Genomic DNA, 21,216 nt, shown 5'->3' with positions numbered 1-21,216 from the left:
GGAGTAAGTGATGGGAGTTTTACTCTGTGCTTAACCCCTGGTGTGTGAGATGGGACGGTGTGGAAGCAACTTTACTCTGTGTCTAAAGCTGTTTGTTCGAGCTAGGACTGTGCTTTGGGATCTTGACTCTGTCTGATCCCGGAATGAGTTTTGGAAAAAGTGTTTTGGGATCTTCTCTTTATGTTTGACAACAGGATTATGTGACGGGGCAGTGCAGAGGGAGCTTCACTCTGTCTCCAACCCATCGAGTCTGTGAAATCGGACGGGAGGAGTATATCTTCACTTTAGAACTGAAGCCGTGAATGTGTGATGGTCGGTGGGAACGATTCCCTCATCCATGTCTGACTACAGGCGGATGTAATGGACGCTGTTCAGAGAGATTCATTGTTCATTGGTCCTATTTTCCAGAGCTGACGATGGGCCGAAGCAGCATTGTACTAACTCAGCTTCAAAGCGTCTTGAAATAAGTTCAAAAGAGGAAGAGGTATGTGTGAACTACAACAGACTGAAGCTCCCTCCACTCCATCCCTTTTCATAATTCGGCGATCAGACCCATAGAGAAGCTCACTCCATACCATCCCATCACGTAATCCCGGGGCCAGTCACACTGCGAAGCTCCCTCCACACCGTCCCATCACACAAACCCGGTGACAGACACAGGGTGCAACTCCCTCCATACCATCCGATGACACACTCCCGGGATCAGAATCATGTTGAAGCTCCCCCCTCACCGTCTCATCACACTTCCTAAGGTTGGACACATACTGAAGCTCTATGCACACAGTCATCCTGGCGTCAGACACAGAGTGAAGCTCCCTCAACACCGTCCCATCACACAATCCGAGGGCCAGACACAGAGTGAATCTCCCTCCACACCGAACCATGACACATTCCCTGTGTCTGTCACTCTGAGAAGCTCCCTCCACACGGTTCCACGACACAATCCCGAGGTCAGACACAGGGTGAATCTCCTCCACACAGTCCCATCACACATCCCGGAGTCAGACACAGAGTGAATCACCCTCCACACCGTCCCATCACACAATCCCGGGGTCAGACACATGGTGAATCTCCCTCCGCACCGTCCCATCACACACTCCCGGTGTAACACACACGGTGAATCTCAATCCACACCGTCCCATCACACACACCCGGGGTCAGACACTGAGTGAATCTCCCACCACACCGTCACATCACACTCTCCCGGGGTCACACACATGGTGAATCTCCCTCCACACCGTCTCATCACACACTCCCGGGTCAGACACAGGGTGAGTCTCCCTCCACACCGTCCCATCGCACACTCCCGGGGTCAGACACAGAGTGAATCTACCTCCACACCATCCCATCACACACTCCCGGCGTCAGACACAGAGTGAATCTCCCTTCAAACCCTCCCATCACACACTCCCGGAGGCAGACACAGAGTGAATCTCCCTCCACACCATCCCATCACACACTCCCGGGGTCAGACACAGAGTGAATCTCCCTCCACACCGTCCCATGACACAGCTCCGGGGTCGGAAACATGGAGAATCTACCTCCGCACCGTCCCATCACACACTCCCGGGGTCACACACATGGTGAATCTCCCTCCACACCGTCCCATCACACACTCCCGGGTCAGACACAGGGTGAGTCTCCCTCCACACAGTCCCATCACACTCTCCCGGGGTCAAACACATGGAGAATCTCCCTCCACACCTTCCCATGACACAACTCCGGGGTCAGACACATGGAGAATCTCCCTCATCACCGTCCCATCACACACTCCCGGGGTCAGACACAGAGTGAATCTCCCTCCACACCGTCCCATGACACACCTCCGGGGTCGGAAACATGGAGAATCTCCCTCCGCACCGTCCCAGCACACACTCCCGGGGTCACGCACATGGTGAATCTCCCTCCACACCGTCCCATCACACACAACCGGTTTCAGACAGCAGTTTAACTGCCTCCATTTTCCTCATGGAAAACGGTAAGAACACAGAGAGGACGGAGAACATTTTAAGTGGGGAACGACAGATGGTGACAAGTGCGGTGGTCTATCTGGTCAGGTGGAATTAGGCAGCATACATGAGATTTAGGAAGCAAGGATCAAATGGGTCTATTGGGGAATATTGGGTAGCAGGGAAGGAGCTTAGCAAGGAACTGAGGAGAGTACGAAGGGGGCATGAGACGGCGTTGGCGAGAAGGGTAAAGGAAAACTCCAAGGAATCCTTGAAATATGTGAAGAACAAAAAGATGAGAGGAGTGAAGATAGGTCCGATCAGAGACAAAGGTGGGAAGATGTGCCTGGAGGCTGTGGAAAAGAGCATAGTCATTAATATTTACTTGTCTACGGTATTCACTAATGTGAGAGAACTTTTTCCGGTGAGGACAGTATGAGTGAGGTTGATGTTCTGAAGCACGTTGATGTTAAGTGAGAGTTGGCGTTGGTGTTGTTAAAATGATTTAGTGTGGATAATTCCCCGTGGTCTGAAGGAATAGTCCCCAGGCTGCACCACGAGACTATCGAAAACATACCTGATCCACTGGCTACGACTTTAAGTCCTCGTTGTCAGGATATGCAAATAGCAGGATACATGGAAGTGTGGAGGAGCAGAGGGATCTGGGGGGTACATGTCCACAGATCCCTGAAAGCTGCCTCACGGGGAGATAGTTTAGTTAAGGCAGCCAATGAAGTGTTAGTTTTCATAAGCCGAGGGTCAGAGTTTAAGAGTCGCAGCTTATTGATGCAGCTCTGTAAAACACAGGTTAGCCCACACTTGGAGTACTGTGTCCAGTTCTGCTCGCCTCACTATAGGAAGGATGTGGAAGCAGTGGAAAGGATGCACAGGATATTTAACAGGATGCTGCCTGGTTTAGAGAGTATGCATTATGAGCAGAGATTAAGGGACCTAGTGCTTTACTCTCTGGACAGAAGTAGGATGAGAGGAGACATGTTAGAGGTGAACAAGATATTAAGAGGAAAAGATAGAGTGGACAGCCAGCGCCTCTTCCCCAGGGCACCACTGCTCAATACAAGAGGACATGGCTTTAAGGTAAGGGGAGCAAAGTGCAAGGGGATATTAGAGGAAGGTTTTTTCCACTCAGAGCGTGGAATGCACTGCCTGAGTCAGTGGTGGACAACTAGACAGGTTTATGGGGAATATAAGGTGGGGTTTTATATGGGAGCAGGGTATAAGTGTCGGCACAACCTTGTGGGCCGAAGGGCCAGTACTGTGCTCTATCGTATTCTGTTCTATGTTCTATACCGTTCAATCAGACACTCGCGGGGTCAGACACGTGGTCAACTCCTTGCACAACGTTGGAGTTACTGCTGCTCTTTTCCACCGGATATCGATTTCTCGCTTCTGAGCTTCTCTACGTCTCTGTTTGTACAGGCCGGTCGTGTGGTTTCACACCCCTTCCCCCCAGTGACTGGAAACTCACCACCTGTCCACAGCACTCTTTCCACTCCCCCACCCTCCTCTGTTCTATCTCTGTTCTCACGTACACTTATTATCTCTGAGACAGACACACTGTTGGAGACTACAGGAACGCTGAAAAACTGGTGATTGGTGAGAGGGAGAGAGGGAGTGAAGAGGGAGATTCACTCTGTGTCTGACCCCGGGAGTTTGAAATTGGACGGAGTGGAAGCAACTTTACTCTGTTTTCTAGCACAGTTAGTATGTGCTGGGACTGTGTTTTGGGATCTTGACTCTGTGTCTGATCCCGGGAAGGTGCTTTGGGAGCGTGTGTTAGGAACTTCTCTGTATGTCTGACAACAGGATAATTTGATGGAGCGTGCATAAGGAGCTTCACTCATTCTCTACTCGCCGGTCCCGGACGGTTCGGAGAGATCTTCACTTTACAACTGACGCCCAGAAAGTGTGATGGGCATATGTAAGACGATGCCCATTCTGTGTCTGTCTACCCGCGGATCTAATTGACGCTGAGGAGTCAGCTTCACTGTTTACTGTTGCAATTTCTCAGAGCAGACGATGGGGCAAAGCAACATTGTTCTACCTCTGCTCCAAAGCGTCGTGAAGTAAGTTCAAATGAGGAATTGAGATCTGTGATATATTCACACCAGAGTAACACTCCCTCCACTCCATCCCATTTCATACTTCGGGGATCAGACACACTGAGAAACTCCCTCCATAACGTTCTGTAACATTCTCCTGGGGACAGTCACAGCCTGAATTTCCCTCCGCACCGTCCCATCACACACTCCACGAGTCAGAGCAGAATCAAGGTCCTTCCACAAAGTCCCATCACACACTCCCGGGGTCAGACACAGAGTGAATCTTCCTCCACACCGTCCCATCACACTCTCCCGGTGTGAGACACAGAGTGAATCTCCCTCCACACCGTCCCATCACACACTCCCGGGGTCAGACACAGAGTGAATCTCCCTCCACACCGTCCCATCACACAGTCCCGCGATCAGACACATGGCGAAACGCCCTTCACACAGTCCCATCACACACTCAGACACAGAGTGAAGCTCCCTTCCCAGAGTCCCATCACACAGTTCCAATGTTAGACGCATATTGATGCGCTCTCCACACCGACGCAGCGTACACACCTGGGGACAGTCACATGGTGAATCTCCCTCCACATCGTCCCATCAAACACGCCCGGTTTCAGACACAGAGCCAATCTCCCTCCACCCCGAACAAACACATATTACCGGGCTGAGACACAGAGGGATTCTCCCTCAATACAGTCCTATCACACGGTACCGGCGTGGGACACATGGTTAAACTCCATCCGTACCGTCGAATCAGACAGCCCGTGGTTAGCTGAGAGTGAAACTCCCTCCACACCGTCCCATCACACACCCCCGTGGTCAGACACTGAGTGAAGCACCCTCCAAAGCGTCCCATTACACACTCCCGTGGTCACACAAGCATTCTACCTCTCTCCTTACTGTCTTATCACATATTCCCGGTGTTAGACACATGGTGAATCTCCCTCCACGCCGTCCCATTATACACTACCGGTTTCAGACAGCGAGTTTAACTGCTTCCATTTGCCTCATGGAAAACGGTAAAAAAAACAAAACAGAGAGGACAGAGAACATTTTTAAGTGGGGAATGACAAATTATGAGGCTGTAAATCTAGAATGTGCGTGTGTGAATTGGGATGATGTTTCTTCTGGGAAATGTACCATGGACATTTTTGTTCCAAGTTTAGGGATCTCTTGCAGGATGTTAGGGTTAAATTTGTTCCAGTGAGAAAGATAAAGAATGGTAGAGTGAAGGCACGATGGTAACAAGTGCGGTGGAGAATCTAGTCAGGTGGAATTAGGCAGCATACATGAGATTTAGGAAGCAAGGATCAGATGGGTCTATTGAGGAATATTGTGTAGCAGGAAAGGAGCTTAGGAAGGAACTGAGGAGAGCACGAAGGGGGCATGAGACGGCGTTGGCGAGAAGGGTAAAGCAAAACGCCAAAGATTTCTTGAATTATGTGAAGAACAAAAAGTTGAGAGGAATGAAGATAGGTCCGATTAGAGACAAAGGTGGGAAGATATGCCTGGAGGCTGTGGAATAGAGCGAGGTCATTAATAATTACTTGTCTACGGTATTCACTAATGTGAGAGAACTTTTTCCGGTGAGGACAGTATGACTGAGGTTGATGTTCTGGAGCACGTTGATATTAAGGGAGAGTAGGCGTTGAAGCTGTTAAAATAATTCAGTGTGGATAATTCCCCGGGGTCTGAAGGAATAGTCCCTAGGCTGCTCCACGAGACGATGGAAAACATTCCTGAGCCTCTGGCTACGATTTTTAATTCCTCGTTGTCCACGGGAATGGTACAGCAGGATTGCAGGGAGGCGCATGTTGTCCCCTTCTTCAAATAGGTTAGTAGGGATAGTCCGGGTAATTAAAGACCAGTGAGCCATACGTCTGTGGTGGGAAAGCTATTGGAAAAGATTCTTACAGATAGGATCTCTGGGCATTTAGAGAATCAGGGTCTGATCAGGGACAGTCAGCATGGCTTTGTGAAGGGCAGTTCGTGTCTAAGAATAGACAATAGACAATAGACAACAGGTGCAGAAGTAGTCCTTTCGGCCCTTCGAGCCTGCACAGCCATTTTGAGATCATGGCTGATCATCTACTATCAATACCCGGTTCCTGCCTTTTCCCCATAACCCTTGATTCCCCTATCCATAAGATACCTCTCTAGCTCCTTCTTGAAAGCATATAGAGAATTGGCCTCCACTGCCTTCCGAGACAGTGCATTCCAGACCCCCACAACTCTCTGGGAGATGAAACTTTTCCTTAACTCTGTCCTAAATGACCTACCCCTTATTCCCAAACCATGCCCTCTGGTACTAGACTCTCCCAGCATCTGGAACATATTTCCTGCCTCTATCTTGCCCAATCCCTTAATAATCTTACATGTTGCAATCAGATCCCCTCTCCATCTCCTTAATTCCAGCGTGTACAAGCCCAGTCTCTCAAAGCTCTCTGCATAAGACAGTCCTGCCATCCCAGGAATTAACGTTGTAAATCTACGCTGCACTTCCTCTACAGCCAGGATGTCCTTGCTTAACGCTGGAGACCAAAACTGTACACAATACTCCAGGTGTGGTCTCATCAGGGCCCTGTATAAATGCAAAAGTATTTCCTTGCTCTTGTACTCAATTCCCTTTGTAATAAAGGCCAATATTCCATTAGACTTCTTCACTGCCTGCTGCACTTGTTGATTCACCTTCAGTGACTGATGAACAAGGACTCCGAGATCTGTTTGTATTTCTCCCTTACCTAACTTTACACCGTTCAAAGAAGGCTGATAGATTTCTTTAAGGAGGTGACCAGGCATATAGGTGAGGGCAGCGCAGTTGATGAAAAATCTACTTGAATTTTTGTAAGGCATTTTACAAGGTTCTACACGGTAGGCTTATTCAGAATGTCAGAAGGCATGTGGACAAGGGAGGTTTGTCAAGGTAGATTCTGAATTGGCTTGGCTGCAGAAAGCAGTGTGTTGAGAGCATGTGTACATTCGGATTGGAAGGCTGTGACGAGTCGTGTCCCGCAGGGATCGGTTCTGGGACCTCTACATTGCGTGATTTTATTAACGACCTAATGTTGGGGTAGAAGGGCTGGTTGGCAAATTTGCAGGCGACAAAAAGGTTGGTGGTGCTGCGGCCAGTGTAGAAAAATCTCGAAGATTGCAGAGAGCCATTGATAGCATGCTGAACTGGGCTGAGAAGTGGCAAATAGAATTCAACCCGGAGAAGTGTGAGGTGGTACACTTTGGAAGAACATACTCCAAGGCGGGGTACGTGTCCACAGATCCCTGAAAGTTGCCTCACGGGTAGATAGTGTAGTTAAGGCAGCCAATGAAGAGTTAGTTTTCATAAGCCGAGGGTCACAGTTTAAGAGTCGCGGCTTATTGATGCAGCTCTGTAAAACACAGGTTAGCCCACACTTGGAGTACTGTGTCCAGTTCTGCTCGCCTCACTATAGGAAGGAGGTTGAATCTGTGGAAAGGGTGCAGAGGAGATTTACCAGGATGCTGCCTGGTTCAGAGAGTGTGCACTATGAGCACAGATTAAGGGAGCTTGGTCTTTACTCTTTGGACTGAAGTAGGATGAGAGGAGACATGTTAGAGGTGTACAATATATTAATAGGAAAAGATAGAGTGGACAGCCAGCGCCTCTTCCCCAGGACACCGCTGCTCAAAACAAGAGGACATGGCTTTATGGTCAGTGGAGCAAAGTTCAAGGGTAATATCAGAGGAAGGATTTTTCCTCAGAGAGTGGTGGGTGCGTGGAATGCACTGCCTGAGTCAGTGGTGGACAACCAAACAGGTTTATGGGGTATTTAATGTGGGGTTTTATATGGGAGCAGCGTATAAGGGTCGGCACAACATTGTAGGCCGAAGGGCCAGTATTATGCTGTATCGTTTTCTGTTATATGTTCTATACCAGTTCAATCACACACACCCGGGGTCAGTCACATGGTCAGCTCCTTGCACAACGTTGGTGCTACTGCTGCTCACTTCCACCGGATATCGATTTCTCGCTTCTGAGCTTCTCTACGTCTCTGTGTGTACAGGCCGGTCGTGTGGTTTCATACCATTTCCTGCCAGTGACTGGAAACTCACCACCTGTCCACAGCCCTCTTTCCACTCCCCCACCCTCCTCTGTTTTATTTCTGGTCTCACATACACTTATTATCTCTGAGACAGACACACTGTTGGAGACTGCAGGAATGCTGAAAAACTGGTGATTGGTGGGAGGGAGGGAGAGAGGGAGTGAAGAGAGAGATTCACTCTGTGACTGACCCCGGGAATTTGTGATGGGACGGTGTGGAGGGAGATTCACATTGTATCTGACCCCGGGAGTGTGTGATGGGACGGTTTGGAGGGAGATACACTCTGTGTCTGACCCCGGGAATGTGTTTTGGGAGACTGTGTTGGAAACTTCTGTCTGTCTGCCAACAGTACTATTTGATGAGAGAGTGGAGAGGGAACTACACTTACTCTCTCTAAACCGCCGAAAGAGACTTTGTGACTTTGCAACTGAAGCCGTGAAAGTGTGATGGGCCGGTAGGAACGATTCCCTTTTCTCTGTCTGCCTACCGGCGAATGTGATGAACGGTGTGCGGAGAGATTCACTGTTCATTGGTCCTATTTTCCAGAGCAGACGACTGGGGGCAGCAGCATTGTTCTAACTCTGTTTGACAGCGTCTAGAATTAAATTCAAAAGAGGAAAAGTTATGTGTGATAGATACACACCAGAATGATGCTCCCTCTATGCTCTCCAATTACACATTCCCGGGGTCATACACAGGGTGTAACTCCCTCCATACTGTCCTATCACACTCTCCCGGTGTCAAGCACATGGTGAATCCCCATCCCCACCGCCCAATCACAAAGTCCTGGGGTCAGACATATGGTGAATCACTTTCCACACAGCCCCATTACACACTCCCGGGACTCGACAGAGAATATAGACCCTGCACACTGTCAAATTGCACTCTCCTGGGGTGAGACACAAAGCGAATCTCCCTCTATGCCGTTACATCACACACTCCCATAATTAGACAGAGTTTAACTCCCTCCATTTGCCTCACTGAAAAGGATAGAATCAGAGGGTGGTACCGGAGGACTGGAGGGAGGAGAATGCAGTCCTCTTCTTCAAAAGGTTAGTAGGAATTGTCTGGATAATTATAAACCAGAGAGTCTGACGTCTGTGGTGAGAAAGTTGTTGGAAAGGATTCTTAGGGAAAGGATCTATGGGCATTTAGAGAATCATGCTCTGATCAGGGACAGTCAGCATGGCTTTGGGAAAGGCAGGTCGTGTCTAACCATCCTGATAGAGTTCTTTGAGGAGGTGACCAGGCATATAGATGAGGTTAGTGCAGTGGATATATTTCTACACGTATTTTTGTAAGGAATTTGACAAGGTTCCAATATGTAGGCATATTCAAAGAGTCAGAAGGCATAGGAACCAGGGATGTTTGGCCAGGTGGAATCAGAATTGGGTTGCCTGCAGAAGGCAGAGGGTCGTGGGGGAGGGGGTACATTCAGATTGGGTTGTGACTAGTGTTGTCCCACAAGGATCGGTTCTGGAACCCCTACTTTTCGTGGGGGTAGAAGGATTGGTTGTCAAGTTTGCAGATGACGCAAAGGTTGGTGGTGTTGTAGATAGTGCAGAGGATTGCCGAAGATTGCAGAGAGACATTGATAGGATGCAAGAGTGGGCTGAGAAGTGGCAGATGGAGTTCAACCCGGAGAAGTGTGAGGTGGTACACTTTGGATGGACAAACTCCAAGGCAGAGTAGAAAGTAAATGACAGGATACTTGGTAGTGTGGAGGAGCAGAGGGATCTGGGTGTACAAGTCCACAGATCCCTAAAAGTCGCCTCATAGTTTAGTCGCGGCTTATTGATGCAGCTCTGTAAAACACAGGTTAGGCGAGCTGGGGCTTTACTATCTGGAGAGAAGGAGGATGAGAGGAGACATGAAAGATATCTACAAGATATTAAGAGGAATAGACAGAGTGGACACCCAGCTCCTCTTCCCCAGGACACCACTGCACAATACAAGAGGAAATGGCTTTAAGGTAAGGGGGGCAGAGTTCAATGGAGAGATTAGCAGAATGACTGTTACTTAGAGAGTGGTTGGTGCGTGGAACGCACTGCCTGATTCAGTGTTGGAGGTACATACACTAGTGAAAATTAAGAAACTACTGGACAGGCATATGAGGGAATTTACGTTGGGGGTTTATATGGGTCGGCAAAAAAAAGTGGGCCGAAGGGCCAGAAATGTGCTGCATCGTTTTCTGTTCTATGTTCCATACCGTTCCATCACACACTCCCGGGGTCAGACAGGTGGTCAACCTCTTGCTCAACGTTGGGGTTACTGCTGCTCACTTCCACCGGATATCGATTTCTCGCTTCTGAGCTTCTCTACGTCTCTGTGTGTACAGGCCAGTCGTGTGGTTTCACACTAGTTCCACCCAGTGACTGGAAACTCACCACCCCTCCACAGCCCACTTTCCACTCCCCCACCCTCCTCTGTTCCACTTCTGGTCTCTCAGACACACTTATAATCTCTGAGACACACAGTTGTAAACTGCAAGAACGCTGAAAAATGGTGATTGGTGAGAGGGAGAGACGGAGGGAAGAGGGAGATTCACTCTGTGTCTGACCCCGGGAGTGTGAAATTGGACGGTGTAGAGGCAACTTTACTCTGTTTTCTAGCGCAGTTAGTATGTTGTGGGACTGTGTTTTGGAATCTTGATTCTGTGTCTGATCCCGGGAAGGTGTTTTGGGAGAGTGTGTAGGAACTTCTCTGTATGTCTGACAACAGGATAATTTGATGGAGAGTGAATAAGGAGCTTCACTCTGTCTCTTCCCGCCGAACCCGGACGGTTCGGAGGGATCTTCACTTTACACCTGACGCCTAGAAAGTGTGATGCTCATATGTAAGACGATGCCCATTCTGTGTCTGACTACCCGTGGATCTAATTGACGCGGAGGAGACAGCTTCACTGTTTATTGTTCCTATTTTTTAGAGCTGACGATGGGGCAAAGCAACATTGTTCTACCTCTGCTCCAAAGCCTCTTGAAATAAATTCAAATGAGGAATTGAGATGTGTGATATATTCACACCAGAGTAACACTCCCTCCACTCTATCCCATTTCATTCTTCGGGGATCAGACACACTGACTAGCTCCCTACACAACGTTCTATAACATTCTCCTGGGGTCAGACACAGAGTGAATCTCCCTCCACACCGTCACATCACACACTCCCGGGGTCAGACACAGAGTGAATCTCCATCCACACCGTCCCATCACACACACCCGGGGTCAGAAACAAAGGGAATCTCCATCCACACCGTCCCATCACACACTCTACGGGTCAGACGCAGAATCAACGTCCTTCCAAACCGCCCCAACACACACTCCTGGAGTCAGACACATGGTGAGTCGCCCTCCACACCGTCCTATTTCACAACCCAGGTGGCAGAAACAGAGTGAATGGCTCTCCACACTCTACCACTCCCCCATCACACACTGCCGGGGTCAGACACGTGGTCAACTCCTTGCACAACGTTGGAGTTACTGCTGCTCACTTCCACCGGACATCGATTTCTCGCTTCTGAGCTTCTCTACGTCTCTGTATGTACAGGCCGGTCGTGTAGTTTCACACCATTTCCGCCCAGTGACTGGAAACTCACCACCCCTCCACTGCCCTCTTTCCACTCCCCCACCCTCCTCTGTTCCACTTCTGGTCTCTCAGACACACTTATAATCTCTGAGACAGACTCTGTGTTGGAGACGACAGGAACGCTGAAAAACTGGGAGTGAAGAGGGAGATTCGATCTGTTTCTGAATCCGTTAATGTGTTATGGGACTGTGAGGCGGCAAATTAGCTCTGTTTGTGACCCTGGGACTGTGCAATGGGTCAGTATGGAAGTAGCTGCACTTATGTCTGATCCCGGGAGTACTTGTTCGGCACACAACCGCTACAGCACATCGCCTCCCGCACTTTCACCCCTTCATCCAATACCCTCACCCCCATTTCAAAAGCCCCCATTTCCTTTCACTTCCCCCCTTGCTTTCAGTGAAGTATGTGAGATAGAAAGGCAGAGGAGAGAGAGGGAGTAGAGGAAAAAGCAGAGAGCTGGAGAGAGGGGCGAAATTGAATCTCTCCAACAATCCTCCCTTTCTATTTCTACCCCTCTCTCTCCATTCCCTCCCAGTTTTTGCCCTCCCCTTCTTTCAGTGATACCCTTTTCTAACCCCTGTAATTCACGATTCTCTTTCCGCCAAACCGTAACCTTCCCCTTGCTCTCCCTCCCTCTGTTTCTCTCCACTTGCACTACTCTTCTCCCCGCGCCACTCTAATCGTTACAGACTACCCCCTCTCACACCCTCAATCTCCCTCGTCCCCAGCGCTTCGTCCCTCTGCTGTCGGCTCCTCTCCTCTTCGGCTGCGCATCCGGTGTTTGCTGGTCTCGTTCTGATCCACTTGTCAACACAGGCTTCCTCTGACAACGGTTGCTTCCCCTCGCTGAGCTCAGAGACGCAGAGGGCCAGCGACATGATGGCCAAGAGCGAGACCTACATGAAAAAGCAGTTCGTAAAACCGGACTCACTGTCTCCATCGGGAGGTGAGTGGGGCAGAGATGGAGTGAGGGGGTTTCAGTCTCTTTCTAACCCGTGGAGTTTGTAATGGCGGGTGTAGAGGGAGCTTCACTCTGTGTCTGACTCCGGTAGTGTGTGATGGGACGGAGTGGAGGGAGCGGCACTCCTTTTCTGATCACGGGACTGTATAATATAAACTATATAACAACCATATAACAATTACAGCACGTTAACAGGCCGTTTCGGCCCTTCCAGTCCGTGCCGAACGCTTACTCTCACCTAGTCCCTCTGGCCCGCACTCAGCACATAAACCTCCATTTCTTTCATAACCATATGCCTATCCAATTTCACTTTAAATGACAATACCGAACCTGCCTCTACCACTTCTACTGGAAGCTCGTTCCATACAGCTACCACTCTCTGAGTAAAGAAATTCCCCTTCCTACTATTCTTAAACTTTTGCCCCCTAACTCTCAAATCATGTCCTCTTTGTTCGAATCTCCCCTGCTCTCAATGGAAAAAGCCTATCCACATCAACTAGATCCCCCTCATAATTTTAAATACCTCTGCCAAGACCCCCACAAGCTTGTACGCTCCAAAGAGCAGTCTGTCCCCCATTATGGGACAGAGTGAAGGAAGATTTAACTCTGTGTCTGACCCCGGGAGTGGGTGATGGGACGGTGTGGAGAGAGATTCACTCTGTGTCTAACCCCGGGAGTGTGTGATGGGACGGTGTGGAGGGAGCCTCACCCTGTTTCTGACTCTCACTGTTCTGTCCCCAGCTAAACCTGATGTATCGTATGTGGAACTTCATTTTAAATCCCTCTCTGCTCCCCAGGTCCGGACGAATGGAGGTCAGTTTCACTTTATTGGTTTGACTCTGATCAGATGATGTGCATCTTCCTGTCGAGAAATCTCATCCCAAGCGCACAGTTAACCCTGATTGTTCCCTATTAGTCAATAGGTCAGGAGCAATGCGTGCGAGACTGGATGAGAGACGGGCTCTATGGGTAGGTCGGTGAGGGAGGATCGCTCTGGGAAGGGTCGGAGTGGAGGCAGAACAACAGACGGGGTTGTACAGAGGGAGGGCTGTGGAAAGGAATGAGAGACGGGCTCTATGGGAGGGTCGGTGAGGAGGGAGAGCGCTCTGGGAAGGGTCGGGGTGGAGACAGAGCAACAGGCGGGGTTGTACAGAGGGAGGGCTGTGGAAAGGAATGAGAGACGGGCTCTATGGGAGGGTCGGTGAGGAAGGAGCGCTCTGGGATGGGTCGGGGTGGAGACAGAGCAACAGGCGGGGTTGTACAGAGGGAGGACTGTGAAAAGGAATGAGGAGTTTCTCTGGGTGGGGTCGGTGCAGAAAATCCCATGAATTTTTTTTGTGTGGTGTGAGTACCGTGAGAGGGGGTTAAACTGGGGGCACTGAGGGGAGCTGTGTGATGGGGCGGGTGCGGGAGCAGAGAGTGCTGTGGCATGGCCGGTGAGCAGGAAACACCTTGGGAAGAGTGGCGAGGAGGGAGGAGAGTGGCAAGGGTCAGTGAGAAACGATAACTTTATAAAATGTTTATAACACTGACACCGTTCCAAACCAACTCTCTCATCACTCTCTTTCCTCTCTCTCCCCTGCCTCCTTCTTTCTTCCCCTATCTCTCACACACTGATCCTCTCTGATCCTCTTTTTTTCCTCCGCTATTTCCTTTCCCTAGCGCACACTCTCACGCTTTCTCCCCATTCCGAACTCTTCTCTCTCTCTTTTCCACATCTCTCCCCTTCTACGACTCCTGCTCTCTGCGTTGACATTCCCCTCTATCTACTTACCTTTCCCCATTCTCCCCTTTCCCACACTCTCTGCTCCCTCTCTTTCACATTCCCCCGATTACCCCTCTCTCCCTCTCGCTTACTCCTCTCTCTCCTCTGCTGTCTCTTCTCTCTCTCCGCGACTCTTTCCCTCATTCTCTACCGTTGTCTCATTCTCTCCCTGACCGGCCTGTCCGACTCTCTCTCCCAGATGGTTTGATCTCCACCTACTCAGAGCTGAACTTTCGGAGAGACGATCCCCTCATCGATGAGGAAGACAATGCTCACATCACCTCGGGACCCGGAGGGATGCCAACTACTGCACAAACAGGTCAGAGTTCACAGTAGTGACGCCATTCTGAAAGCGTCCGGTGTCATTTGCCCAAGTGTTTCAAATTTTAATTCATCTGCGATCTCGTTCCACCTCCTGTCTGTGATGTGTATAAATGATCGGGTTGAATTTGTAGATGGGTGTGTTTGTGAGTTGCACATGATGTAAAGATGGGTACTCTTGTGGATCATGTTGAAAACTGCCAAATTAAAAAGTTCAATGCGACAGTAGATCAGTCACAGATCCGGCTGGAGAATGTAAGAGTTTAGCCCGTCATGTATCCGATTTGTGGAAAAAGAACAAAAAGTGGGCAGACAATAATACAACTGTGAAAAAATAATAAACTCTGAATCCAGACGGCCGATTCCCCGTGGATCCCCTGTATCATAATCATCTGGATAAGCTTCCCCTGAGGGACCCAGTCAAGCGCCCAAATGAAGTTGACGGAGACAACACCCAGAACTCCAACTTAATCAATCGCGTAGGAGAGAGTAAAACACATCGGGAATCAGTCAGACACTTCTCTGCCTTTGCCGAGTCCAGGAATTTGGACTCTGAGCGATTACGGCTGAAGGTAACTGAGCATGTCAGTGACTTGGACCACGGGATTAAATCTCATGGACCTGATGGAATGCACCCTCGGGTTCTGAAGGTAGTAGGCAGAGAGATTGCCAAGGCGTCAACAATGATCTTTCAGGAATCGATAGAGTTTTTGGATTTTTAGAAGGCCTTTGACAATGTACCGCACATGAGGTTGCTTAGGAAGAGCAGAGCCCGTAGAATTACAGAGAAGTTTCTAGCACGGGTGGAGCATTGGCTGATCGGCAGAAAAGAGAGTGTGGGAATGAAGGGATCCTATTTTGGCTGGTTGCCGGTTACCAGTGGAGTTCCACAGGGGTCGGTGTTGGGACCGCTGAATTCTACAATGTCTGTCAAAGATTTGGACCATGTGAGTCATGGACTTGTGCAGAATTCGCCGATTATACAAAGAAAGGTGGAGGAGCGGGAAGTGTTGTGGAAACAGAGAGCTTACAGAGGGACGCAGATAGTTCAGGGGAATGGGCAAAGAAGTGGGAAATGAGACACAATGTTGGAAATTATATGGACATGCACTTTGGAAGATGAAATAAACAAAAAGACTATTATTTAGATGGTGAGAGAATTCAAAATGCAGAGTTGCAAAGGCATTTGGGAGTAGTTTTGCAAGTGACCCTAAAGGTTAATCCCTAAGTTCAGTTGGTGGTGAAGAAAGCGAATGAAATGTTGACATTCAGGTACAGAATATAAGAGCAGGGATGTGATGTTGAGGCACCAAAAGGCACTCGTGAGACCACACTGAGAGTATTGTGTGCAGCCTTGGGCTTCTCATAAATACTGACACTGGAAAGGGTTCAGAGAAGATTCAGGTGAATGACTCCAGGAATGAGAGGGTCGCTGTATGAGGATCATCCGGCAGCTCTTGGGCTGTATTCCCTGGAGTTTAGGGGAATGAGGGGGCCTCTCATAGAAACTTACCGAATCTTCAAAGCGTGAACAGTTTAGATATGGAAATGTTATTTCCAATGGTAAGCGATTCTAGGGCAAGTGACCACGACTTCCGGATTGAACGACGTCCTTTTAGAACTCAGATGCGGAGAAATTACTTTATTCAGAGGTTGTTAAATCTGTGGAATATGTTGCCACTAGCGTCTGTGAAAGCAAAATTATTGGGTGCAGAGGCAGATAGGCTCTTGATTAGCCCGGTAATTAATGGGTATCTGTAGTCGGGAGGGGAGTGGGGATGACAGGAAGAATTCCTTCGGCCCATAATTGAATGGCGGGGCAGACTCGATGTTCCTAATCGCCTAATTCTGCTACTATATCTTATGGTCTTATGCTGGTGTGGCCTCTCCACAGCTGCGCAAGAACGGAAGTCGAAAGTGAAGATCGGAAATAGACGGTACCGTCTGATCTGCCTACTCTGCCTAGTTACGTCCGCCCTCATCGTGATAGTGGTCGGTCTCTCGATCCATAGTGAGTGGAACGGGCTCCGGGTGGGGTCAGACCGTAAATAAAGAGAGTGGAATGAATTGTTATTGTAAAACACCACAGTGACACCGACACGCCGCTTACCGTAACACCGACTAAAACACATCACCACAACACGGACACACCCCGAACCGTGATAAAAACACGGCCTTTACTGTCACACAATAAAGACTCGTCCTGACACAGTCACGCCATTCACCATAACATCAACAATGCTGCCAAGATCACGAACTTCAACGAGACACAAGAAGACTCCTGACCGCGACACTGACACACACATGACAGTCACACTGACCGCAACGCACCCCTCAGTGTAATATAGATATACCTCTCACGGTATTACTGATCAACTCCTCAAGGCGACACCGAAACACACCTCACAGTGACAGCGACACTCTCTTCACCGTGACACTGAGGTACCGTACACCGTGACACCATCTCGCTCCTCAACGTGATCCGCTCCGCTGCGCATCGTGACAAAGACTCAGAAGAAATTGGAACAGCCCTTACCGAGACAGTATCACCCCTCAACATAACACCGATGCACCGCTCACTGACGCAATTACCCACACCTCACCCTGACACAGGCATAACCCTGAACGTGATACCGAGACCTGAATTGACAATGACACCGACATAGTACTCTCCGTGATACTGTCGGAATGCTGAGCGTGACACTCTCACGCACACCATGACCATGACATGTCTCTCACCATGAAACAGACATACCCCTCTCTGTGAGACCAGCACACCCCTCACTCTGATATTCACCTCGTCTGGACATCGAGATACACTTCATTGTGATCCGGCACACCTCTCGCCGGGGCACATAAACTACTATCATCGTGACACCGACACGTCCCTCATAGCAACCGGACATGCCCCGCAAGATACTGACGCAGACACCCCCCCCCCATGGTAACAACAACAAAACCTTCAGCGGGACATTGATAATCCCTCAGAGTGACACAGACACACCCCTCAAGGTGGCGCCGACGCCTCTCACTGTGCCACCAGCACATACTTCACTGTGACACGCTTCACCGTGACACTGACACAACACTCTCTGTGACCCGTTCGGTAGCGTGACGCTGACTCACGTGTCACTGTAAACGCTAACCATCCTTCACCATCTCTCTCAGTATCACAGATTCGTCAGTCTAAGCTCATCTCCGACCGAAACTGCCATGAGTTAAACTCAACCCTTCAATCAAAGCATTCTTCGCTTAGCTATAATGTCTTTTCTTAAATGATTTCACAACAATCTCCGTCAAAAGTTCACTGAGATGGAAATGAAGTACAGATCTGTCAACAAAACAAAGGCTGAAATTTGTGAATGGTTGACCAGCAGAAGAGGTGAGACATCATCCCCCTGTTTCACCCGCTCCTCATCACAGGGCAGGCATGGAGAGTGGAAGAGTCACTCTGTGCTTGACATCGGCAGTGTGCGAAGAAATGGTATGGAGGGTGATTCACTCTGTCTTTGAGCCGGCTGGTGTGTGAAGGGTCTGCGTGGAGGGAGATTCACTCTGTGTCTGACCCCGGGAGTGTGTGATGGGACAGTGTGAAGGGAGTTTCACTCTGTGTCTGACCCCGGGTGTGTGTGATGGGACGGTGTGGAGGGAGATTCACTCTGTGGCTGACCCCGGGAGTGTGTGATGGGACGGTGTGGAGGGAGATTCACTCTGTGTCCGACCCCGGGAGAGTGTGATGGGGCGGTGCGGAGGGATATTCACTCTGTGTCTGACCCCGGGTGTGTGTGATGGGACAGTGTGGAGGGAGATTCACTCTGTGTCTGACCCCGGGAGTGTGTGATGGGACGGCGTGGAGGGAGATTCACTCTTTGTCTCACCCCGGGAGTGTGTGATGGGACAATGTGAAGGGAGTTTCACTCTGTGTCTGACCACGGGAGAGTGTGATGGGACGGTGTGAAGGGAGATTCACTCTGTGTCTGACCACGGGAGAGTGTGATGGGACTGTGCGGAAGGAGATTCACTCTGTGTGTGACCCAGGGAGTGTGTGATGGGACGGTGAAGAGGGACATTCACTCCGTGTGTGACCCCGGGAGTGTGTGATGGGACGGTGTGTAGGGAGTTTTACTCTGTGTCTGCCCCCCGGGAGTGTGTGTTGGGACGGTGTGGAGAGAGATTCACTCTGTGTCCGACCCCGGGAGTGTGTGATGGGACGGTGCGGAGGCAGATTCACTCTGTGTCTGACCCCAGGAGTGTGTGATGGGACGATGTGGAGGGAGATTCACTCTGAGTCTGACCCCGGGTGTGTGTGACAGGACAGTGTGGAGGGAGATTCGCTTTGTGTCTGACCCCAGGAGTGTGTGACGGGACGGTGCGGAGGGAGATTCACTTTGTGTCTGAACCCAGGGGAGTGTAGTGTGATGGGACGGTGTGGAGGGAGATTCACTCTGTGTCTGTCCCCAGGAGTGTGTGATGGGACGATGTGGAGGGAGATTCACTCTGTGTCTGATTCCGTGAGTGTGTGTTGAGACGGTGCGGTGGGAGATTCACACTGTGTCTGACCCCGGGAGTGTGTGACGAGAAGGTGTAGGGAGATTCACTCTGTGTCAGACTCCGGGAGTGTGTGATGGGACGGTGTGGAGGGAGATTCACTCTGTGTCTGACCCCGGGAGTGTGTGATGAGACGGTGTGGCGGGCGTAAAACCCGGAATCTGACCCATGGAAGAGTGTGACAGGACGGTGTGCAGGAAACCTCACTCCACGTCTGACCGCTGGAATGTGTGATGAGGCTATGGAGTGAGTGGAGGGAGTTTCACTTTGTAACTAATTCCGGGAGAATGTGGTGAGATGGTGCGGATGGTGCACAGTGTGTTTGACCCTGCGCCTGTGTCATGGGAGAGTGAGACAGAGCATCACTCCATGTCTTTTTCTGGGTGTCAGTAATCGGACGGTGCTGAAGGAGCTACACTGTGTCTGATCCCTGGAGTGTGCGGTTGGACACTGTAACAGCAGCTTAGCTCTGTGTCTCACTTCATGGAACTGTGATAGGACGGTGTGGAGAGAGCTTCACTCTGTGTCTGACCGCAAGAGTAACCAGTGACCAGTAACCATTTGACAGTAACCAGTGTGCAGTTTGAACCTATGTTTGCGTGATGTAGCAGTGGAGAGGGAGAGAGAGAGAGAGAGAGAGAGAGAGAGAGAGAGGAGAGAGAGAGAGAGAGAGAGAGAGAGAGAGAGGAGAGAGAGAGAGAGAGAGAGAGAGAGAGAGAGAGAGAGAGAGAGAGAGAGAGAGAGAGAGAGTTTCACTCTGTGTCTGCCGCGGGAGAGTGGAGAGTGTGGAGGGATCTTCACTTTGGGTCCGGCCCAGAGGCTGTGTGAAGTCGCCCAATGGAGGGAGCATCACTCCGTGTTTGATTCGGGGGTGTCTGATGGGACGGCGTGGAGGGAGCATCGCTCTGTTTCTGACACACTGAGTGTGTGATAGGTTGGTGTAACGCGAGGATCATTCTGTGTCTGTCTCCGTCAGTGTATCAGGGGACGTTGATGGGATGGTGTGGAGCGAGCATCAGTTTGTGCCTGACTCTGTGAGTGTATCAGGGGAGGGCAGAGGTAGCGTCAAACTGTGCGTGACTGGAGAGTCTGTGATGAATGATTTGGAGGGATCTTAACTCAGTGCCTGTTCCTGTCACTCTGTGATGGGCCGTTGTGGAGGGAACCTCATTTTGTGTCTCTCCCCGGGCGTGTGCGATAGGACAGTGTGGTGAGAGATTCACCTTGTGTCTCACTGTTTCTTGTTCTTCATTTCCAGAGAAAACCTGTTCCAAGGACTGGTTCTCAAATACAGACCGGCGTTATTACGTATCCAAATATACAACATCTTTCCCCAGAGCGATGCAAGAATGTTCATACCTTAACTTCAGACTGGTCGAAGTCAATTCAACGGGTGAAACGGTATGTGTCACAGCACGAGAAGATCCCACAGTAACACAGGAATCATCACATACTCCCGGGGTCAGACACAGAGTGAATCTCTCTCCACATCGTCCCATCACACACTCCCGGGGTCAGACACAGAGTGAATCTCCCTCCACACCGTCCCATCACACACTCCCGGGGTCAGACACAGAGTGAATCTCCCTCAACACCGTTCCATCACACGCTCCCGGGGTCAGACACAGACTGAATCTCCCTGCACATGTTCCCATCACACACTCCGGGGGTCAGACACAGAGTGAATCTCCCTCCTCACCGTCCCATCACACTCTCCCGGGGTCAGACACACAGTGAATCTCCCTCCACACATCCCATCACACTCTCCTGTAAACCGTTTTCGATTCTCGGCATTAATTGAAGGAATTTAATTTTACAGAGTTCTGTTTTCCACTCTCTTGTCCACCAGAACGTTGCTTACTGGGTTGGAAAATGCGCGAACGGGTGAGATTTGGACTGATCTGTGAGTGGGAAATGGGGAATGACACTGTCTTGAGGGGAG

General features: G+C 50.1%; 1 protein-coding gene across 1 annotated transcript; it reads left to right on the top strand.

Moving 5' to 3' along the window:
- Nucleotides 1-2,076: 2,076 nt before the first annotated feature.
- LOC140720437 (uncharacterized) lies at nucleotides 2,077-16,778 on the top strand. The gene is made up of 5 exons (XM_073035288.1): nucleotides 2,077-2,343; nucleotides 12,496-12,625; nucleotides 13,382-13,453; nucleotides 14,605-14,724; nucleotides 16,621-16,778. Exons 1-5 carry the CDS (start codon nucleotides 2,077-2,079, stop codon nucleotides 16,776-16,778), a joined length of 747 nt encoding a protein of 248 aa, XP_072891389.1.
- Nucleotides 16,779-21,216: the final 4,438 nt, after the last annotated feature.

The sequence above is a fragment of the Hemitrygon akajei genome, unplaced genomic scaffold (genome assembly GCF_048418815.1).
Source record: "Hemitrygon akajei unplaced genomic scaffold, sHemAka1.3 Scf000042, whole genome shotgun sequence".
Taxonomy (NCBI): Eukaryota; Metazoa; Chordata; class Chondrichthyes; order Myliobatiformes; family Dasyatidae; genus Hemitrygon; species Hemitrygon akajei.
Note: the sequence above shows the minus strand (reverse complement) of the source record. Positions and strands in the feature narration are given on the sequence as shown.